Consider the following 9264-nt stretch of genomic DNA (forward strand, 5'->3'; position numbering starts at 1 on the left):
AAACATGATGGTCAAAAGACTGATTATAAAGCCAGGTTGGTTGCAAGAGGCTTCCAGGAAGAGTGCAAACCTCAAGCGGATTCTCCTACTGCTATGAGGGAAAGTGTAAAAATATTTTTATCTGTAGCAACAAATGAGAAGTTCAGTGTGCAATCAGTTGACATTAGGGCTGCTTTCTTGCAGTCTAAAACTTTAGATCGAGATGTCTTTACTGAACCTCCTAATGATTTAAAGAAAGAAGATGTAATTTGGAAATTGAAGAAACCTTTGTATGGTCTTGATGATGCCAGCAGAAAATTTTGTCTGAGAATAAGAGATATATTTAAGCAGGAAGGTTGAAGGAATGTAAGTGGTGATGAAGCATTTTATTATCAACATGATGGAAGCGATCTTATAGGGATGGTAATTACTCACGTGGATGATTTCAGCATAGCAGGAACAAAGGAGTTTGTTAATGAACTCACTGAAAAAGTGCAAAGTGTTTTGACAGTTTCGAAGGTCGAAAAGGATAAATTTAGATTCACTGATATAGATATACAAAAGGCCAGAGATGAAATTGTAATCTCGATGGAAGATTATGCAAATAGTATTGAAGAGATACCAGAAATTCATAAAGCTAAGCTTGATGATCCATTGACAAAGCAGGAGAATAAAGTTTATAGAAAATATGCAGGAAAGATAAGTTGGTTAGCCGCAAATACTAGACCAGATTTATCAATAACTGCTTTATTAATGTCAATGAAGAATAATGAAGCAAAGATAAGAGATCTTAAGAGGGTAAATCAGGTTGTTAAGAGAATCCATAGCAAACCAAATAAAGTTGTGTTCTCCAGAGTTGGCAATAAAACTGATCTTGTTATTTTTGGTCTAGGGGACGCTTCTTATTTGACTGATGATAAAAGTATAGGAGGTAATCTTATTTTATTAGGATCAAAGAATATGTATGATGCTGTGCCTATCTTTTGGAAATCAAAGACAATGCGAAAGGTTTGTCATTCTGCAAAGGCAGCGGAAACAAGGAATTTGTCTAAATTAGTTGATGATTCGGTATTCTTTGCTGCACAGCTTGGGCAATTAATCTTTGGAAAAGCAATTAAAGATTCAGTGAATCTTCCTGTCAGATTGTTTACTGATTCTAGGCCTTTGCTGGAATTAATTGGTAGTACAAAGCAGGTGGAGGAGCGATTGCTTCGTAATACAATAACAGATTTTAAAGAAAAGTTGGAAGATAATTCTGTTGAATCTTATAGCTGGCTTGAGACAAAAGAGATGATCGCAGATATTTTGACAAAGGTAGGTAAAGATAACCCAGAGGTGCATAATATATTTATTGAGAACAAATGTGTCATGCTAGAAATGAAAATAATCTGGTGCCATACGTCAATGGTGAAATTCGCACGAGAAACATTATTTGATTTGTTATCAGTTGTTCAAAATTCCATGAGGTTCAAATGTAAATAGTTAATTTGAAACCTATATGGTCCAAGCCTTAAACGAGTACGCCATATATGAGTACAGGAAATTTGTGTTGAAGAAATTCTATTTGTTACTTAAGAATTTTGTTTACTTTTGCTTATTCTAATCTATATTTTTTCCATTTTATATATTTTTCAATGATATTTACATTTCTGAGAAGTCAACTTTTTTATTACGTTGTTTTTATGCTCATATCATATGTTGATATTTTGCTTTACTTTTTGTAAGCAAACAGAGAAGGGAGGAAATATGATACGTATTAGTTTCCCACCAAAATGTATTTCAAGATGTAATTGGTACTTTATCATTGTATCTTATTTTGTAATTAGATTGTTATCCCAAGTTGTCAACAATGAGTTCTGCTTACATCTCTGGTGTAAACATTTTGTTAGTTACTAATAAAACGTTAAACAGGTAACGTCTCTTGAACACCTGCTTATCATAAAGCATTCACAACACGCTGCTTCTATGTGTAGTCCAATAAGAAAATAAAATAAAACACTCGTCCTAGACATTCAGGACAGCCTTAACCTAGGTACAAGCAAATATACCCATAGTCTTTCTCACTACAAACAATCGTTACACAAACTACCTCTCTCTCTCTCTCTCACTCTCTCTCTCTCTCTCTCTCTCTCTCTCTCTCTCTCTCTCTCTCTCTCTCTCTCTCGGATTAGTAAACAACGAAAAAAAAAAATTCAACCCTCCACAACACTTCCTGCCTTAATGAATTTCTACATTGAGGAAACAAGGGTAGCAGCTTCCTTTTTACAAGTGTATAAAATAAACCTTTTATAATATAATTAGATCCCCCAAACACAAATACCGAACTTAAACGCCTATCATCGTCATGTTTTGCCTTACCAAACTTTGATTTATCTATATTCACTATTATTCCGTCACCCCAAATAGCTTCCTGGTTGTATAAATAATAATAAATAAATAAATTATGTTACTTCAGTATAGAAACTCTTGGACCCAGCATTAGTATTTGGAGATATGTGGAGGCCTTCGAAAACGTAGCTGTTGTCCCTGTGTTTACTTAGCAAGTGGTTAACTGATTAAATTAGTCTCCACGGTTCTATGTTGGCCTTATCTAGAAACGTTCCTTTATATGAAGTAACACTGCAACTACGCCAGGGTCTCTTATTTGTCTTAGAATTCTTCAAGGAAGTGCTGATAAAGAAAAAAAATACGTTGGTCTTTTCTAAAATTTAGCAAATAATCACACTCGGGACACATTTAAGTTTGAAAGATATAGTAATGGACTTTTAAGAAGGTGTTCACTATATTAGTTTTACCATGAAACTTCGCTATAGCATCCATGTAACTCTAAGTGCTGCCATTACACTTTGAGTACTTTAGGCTCCATGGCACACAGCCAGCAAGTATCATAAGTACAAAGGAACTGAGGAGTACTCTTAAGAGAACAGTGCCTATGTGACAAAAAAACTGCCTCCATTACAATCAAGTATGCAGACATGCCCAAACATGGTCAGCTTCAGCATATATGGGGTGTAGTTGGTTAATGACTATTAGAATACTCAACAGGGAGGCATTTCTGAATATATCTTGTTCAAATTAGGTATATCCTTTCTGAAAGGTTTATGTAATACAGCAATCACAGACAAAACACAAAGAAATGATGAAAATACGACGAGGTAGAAAGTGTTATCTAGTTAGGATGAGAAACCTATATTGGCCTGCATTCATTAGTGCATACAAACGAAATTCCAAGTTTATTTTCGAGTAAAATAATAGACTATTACGGCAATAAACATATTTCAACCAGACGGTGAGAAATACCTAAAGTACAGTGAGATAACAGTTCAAAATTTTCAGGATTAGGAGCATAAATAGGAGGATTGCCTCATCAAACCCATACCAACGTAATTACTAGGATCAGTTCGAGTAGAATCGTTGAATTTTGTGTGGAAAACATACCTTGTCTCCCATTGGTAAGAGAAGGCAGGAGGGGCTATGTACAAACGAACGAACAAGCGTTATAGTAATGGTAGAACGAAAATTAGGGAGTGGCTAATGCGCAAACAGATTAAAGTGGTTAATACACAACCAGCTATATACACACGAACAAACAAGAACAAATGTGCAGAAAGCTCAAAATGGTTTATAGACAACAAGAAGGGAATACGTTCGAATAATAGAATGTCAGCGAACAAATAACAAATATCTCAGGAGCAAACGGTGCTGATATTTTGAGTATTTCATCCATGGACTAAATATGCTTCCCCGAGAATAATGTGTAGAGAAGGAAAGGTTAGTTTTACTATTATTTTTCCATTTACTAATAAATTTATCTCAACCAAGACCTCCGGATCTCACTGGGTGACACCCATTGCCGTAGGATATATTGGAGTATATCTGGTTAACTATGTATTGGAGACTCCTTCCTTCTAGGCTTATGTTACAACCACCAACTTATAGGCGATTGCATTTGCCCTTTGAGAAACCTGCCATGTTTACAACAATTACTTCAATGACAGGAGATAAAATTTATCCATTGAACTGTGGGTAAACTCACCTAGGTACTTAGAAGCAATAAATTGGTCATACCAGACTCGCTTTCATGAATAAAACAACTGAGTAGTTCTTCCGAGGTTTCCGGTAGATCTGATATCACCGACTGTATACGTTCCAACCGTGGTAGCACAGTATTTCCTATATTCCATTGGATCAGCATGACTTAATGTGGAAGAGTCCGAAGATCCAATGTTCCTGAATATCCTAAGCTCTACTCTGTTTGTCTTCATTAATCAATTCTCATTCAAAAGCAGTAGGTAAACAAAACAGTCCACTGCTAATACTTCGAAGGGAAAACCGACTTCTGAAGAATGAATTACGGCCTGAAAAAAAAATAATAATAATAAAAATTCATAAATATCCCTAGATAACTAAACTATCACATACCTGGTGAATCAAAACCAAACATTTGCTTGGAGCATAAGTTTGCAAGTAAAAGCAAAAGCTCATATGGCAAAAGGTAGGAAATGCTTTGACAAAAGCAATTGTTAAACATCTTATGAATAATAGTGATCACCATATCCTACCATTTAACTGGAGATGTAATTTTTGCTCAGGGACCCAACCACGAGCAGCGTATGTGCTGCGGTATACCCATTTACAACGGTTAAGCTTGAATTTTGGTTTTAGTAAAATTCTTGGCCATAATTCTTTTTCTTTGATTTTTGTTTTCTTTACATTTGATAAATGGCAAGCATTAATTCCATTTTAGTGATGTAGCTGCTGGTGTTTATAGAAAAGAAATGTTTAGGAAGAACAGAAACGTTCGCCAGGCCAAGAATGGACAAACAAAGCTTGCAATACAAATTTACTTTTAAAAAACACATTAGGGACATTTTTCCTTTAATTGCACAAAAAAATTGGTTTATTGAGAAAGTCTTTCAAAATTGTATCAATCAATCTATTATGAAGACATATTTTAATTCTTTCATTCTACCTTCCTGTGACTATTGTTCCGTGTAGTCTTCAGCTGCAGATTCTTATCCTGTTTGAATTTGTTGAATATATATATATATATATATATATATATATATATATATATATATATATATATATATATATATATATATATATATATATATATATATATATATATATATATATATATATATGTATATATATATATATATATATATATATATATATATATATATATATATATATATACATATATATATATATATATATATATATATATATATATATATATATATATATATATATATATATATATATATATATATATATATATATATATATATATATATATACAGTATATAAAACTTCATACCTAGCAGTACGTGCATTATTGTAACAGGATGGTAAGCATCAATGGAAAATCTTTTGCCACATATATAATGAGCCAAATTAACAACAGAGCATCAGATTAATATCTAGATCAAGAAAAAAAGACTTTGTTAGACCGTATATATATATATATATATATATATATATATATATATATATATATATATATATATATATATATATATATATATACAGTATATAAAACTTCATACCTAGCAGTACGTGCATTATTGTAACAGGATGGTAAGCATCAATGGAAAATCTTTTGCCACATATATAATGAGCCAAATTAACAACAGAGCATCAGATTAATATCTAGATCAAGAAAAAAAGACTTTGTTAGACCGTATATATATATATATATATATATATATATATTATATATATATATATATATATATATATATATATATATATATATATATATATTATATATATATATATATATATATATATATATCTTGATCTAGATATTAATCTGATGCTTTGTTGTTAATTTGGCTTATTATATATGTGGCAAAAGATTTTCCATTGATGCCTACCATCCTGTTACAATAATGCACGTACTGCTAGGTATGAAGTCATTTCAAACAGTCCTGACCTCTTCATCATAGGAGTCAATACTACATTATATTTTAAATGTTTTATTCCTGTTATGACCAGCTTATGGAATGATCTTCCTAATAACGCAGCTTCAATCTTGCAATAAATGAAATCTTTTTTTTTTTTATGTTAACAAGCTGGCATGAGTCACTCTTCATAGTTTTTACATGATAAATCCCTTTAGAACATTTCATTTCTATTCATCACTTATGATATAGTTATTCCATATTCCCTTCCTCATTAGGCAAGTTGTCCCTGATAGAAAAAATGGGAATTTAACATCTAGCATTTCCAACAGAAATTTTAAATAATAATAATAATAATAATAATAATAATAATAATAATAATAATAATAATAATAATAATAATAATGCGGATGGTGCTTCTTGATAAAAATCCTCAACTGCGAGTAAAACAACGAACATTATCATTAACATGGAAACAAATGAAACTTTTTAGGCAGTGAATCAACCTTCCGCGCGGCATGTACTTAGATTAGATAAAATATATGTGAAATGAAAATGTTAATTAGAGTTCATTTTTTTTCTCAGAAGCGTCTGCGCAAAATCTAACCTGCTGCATACTGTATGCTCAATAATCCTGCTCAACGTTATCATTTATTTCCGCTTCAAACGGAAACTCCTCATCCCAAGAACTTACGTGTGTTAGGGAAAATTATATGCAAATTTAATTTTTGAAATATTTGCAACATATATCTTTACTTCATATTGCAAAGATTAAAATATAGGTGACCATGACACGTTTCGCTAATCACGCTCACTCTGCAAATTATTTTATTGTTACGATTTTTTTTTTCTAGTTTCAACTTCTCATCGGGGTCATTGACCAATTTCGTAAACGATACCCATCGGCCTCAAGAAAAAAAAAAAAGTTATTACTATTATCATAGAGATCTTCATTATGTCATGGATGTCGAAGTTCTTCAAAATCCTAATCATATACAGTACACTCCCTGGTAACTGAACATCTATGCTAGTTAACACCTCAGAAATGAAAGTGGATTAGACATTACTGCTTGCAAATACTTTCCTTTAGGTATTTACATGTTTATCGCCATGATTTGGATATTTTAGAATCCGTATATGAGTTCAATCAATTAGTTCAATTACATATGGCTACTGATATTTTCAGACCATTTCTCTTGAGCATATTTTCTCATATTATTCTGAGATTGGGCAAATTGTATCCATATCTGGGTCTTTCCGGTCACATGAGTTTAAAGCAGCTAATGAGCTTACCTAAGCTTTTGTGAGCAATTGCTGTGAAGCACAAGCCATTGCTATGTTTTATTCGAAGGATAAGAAGTAATTGCTGATAACGATGATGCATTTGCTTGTGCTTAACTAACTGTTCAAAGCATTTACTACTAACAAAAGCTTTTATTTTCTTATTCATTAGAAACTGAAACAAATACTTAAAAATTCAAAATCATTTGCTGAAGTTTTATTCAGCAGACTAAATGTAAAAATATATAAGCTGATCTTATCATTAACAACCAATCCAAGATATATAACCAATATTGTAATTGCGTTAAATACGACATGGCCCTTTCAATGTTTTATATATATATATATATATATATATATATATATAATATATATATATATATATATATATATATATATATATATAAATATATATATATATATATATATATATATATATATATATATATATATATATATATATATATATATATATATATATATATATATATATATATATAATCATATATATATATATATATATTATATATATATATATATATATATATATATATGATTATATATATTATATATATATATATATATATATATATATATATATATATATATATATATATATATATATATAAATATATATATATATATATATATAAATATATATATATATAATTATATATATGAATATATATATATATATATATATATATATATATATATATATATATAATTATATATATATGTATATATATAATTATAAATATATATATATATATATATATATATATATATATTATATCTATAATATATATATATATATATATATATATATATATATATACTGTATATATAATTTATATAAATGTATATATATATATATATATATATATATATATATATATATATACATATATATTTATATATATATATATATATATATATATATATATATATATATATATATATATATATATATATATATATATATTATACACTTTGAAAAATATTACCCACTGCTGCAAATAGAATAGAGGAACGCAATCGCTCAAAACATTCGCTGCCAAAGTAAACCTATCTTATGAAAAATCTAAACAAATTATTCTTAATTATTCTAACAGTCTTTCCTTTTATTTACAAACTTTAAAGTGATTACTGCTTTCGCTGGCTCGTTTTCCCTCCCTTGTATTCTAAAGAAATAGGTTAACTATAACTATAACGTATTTCTTTTTTTATATCATTGGTGGATTACTGTTTCAAATATTCTATTTAATAACTATTTGTTATGCTATTTATAAATGGCAAGAGAGGCCACCTGAGGTGACAATATAGTTGTTGACATATTGTATAGCCAGGTAGGCTACACTTGACTACATTATTTCCGGTACACTTCACAGAAATATAAGTAGGATGTCTGACAGTGGTATATTCAAGGTACGTTGTAGCAGGAAACTGTATGCATACTGTCTGTATAATAAAGTTGGTGATCTTATAAAAACGTGATATAAGGCAAGATTATTAATTTGACAAAGGGCTGCATTGAAAAACAGGTTTTCTTAGAATTCATAATAATACTTTTGATAATGTGTTTACAAGTCACCAATAAAGTTCTATAGCAGTGGTTCCCAACCTGCGGGAAATTTCTCCCTGGGGGAAATTTGAAGCTACCAGGGGGGAAATAATTACACTACCTACTAACTAAAAAAATATTAGATGCCAAAACGAGCCCTGATATTGATACACTGGTGCACAAGAAGCAGCCTTAACCTTCTCACTAATTCAATTTTGAAGTAAAGGAATAAACAAAAGTCTTTTTATTTTGCTACTAGCTTCTCTCCATATACTGATAAACAAATAGTTAGAGTAAAATGGATAGAGAGCGGTAGTAACAACTAACCGCATAGCTCTATGGCTATGCGGTTAGTTGTTACTAACCGCTCTCTATCCATTTTACTCTGTAACTATTTGTTTATCAGTATATTTGTATAATGGAAAAATAAATTAGTAAGTCGTCACAGTGTGTTTCAACTTCTCTTTCCCTCATACACATGAAGGGGGAAATCTGGATGGTTGCACTTGGTGCAGGGGGAAATGACAG

At 30.1% G+C, this 9264-nt stretch overlaps 1 protein-coding gene across 1 annotated transcript in view; it reads left to right on the forward strand.

The window, feature by feature from the left end:
* Positions 1–399: 399 nt before the first annotated feature.
* The window catches only part of LOC137647990 (uncharacterized), a 24896-nt gene continuing 16031 nt past the window's right edge, over positions 400–9264 (forward strand). Inside the window, exon 1 of the mRNA XM_068380934.1 lies at positions 400–1293. Within this exon, the coding sequence (XP_068237035.1) occupies positions 400–1293 (894 nt within the window). The remainder of the gene's footprint in view (positions 1294–9264) is intronic.

Source organism: Palaemon carinicauda, chromosome 10 (assembly GCF_036898095.1).
Source record: "Palaemon carinicauda isolate YSFRI2023 chromosome 10, ASM3689809v2, whole genome shotgun sequence".
NCBI classification, from domain to species: Eukaryota; Metazoa; Arthropoda; class Malacostraca; order Decapoda; family Palaemonidae; genus Palaemon; species Palaemon carinicauda.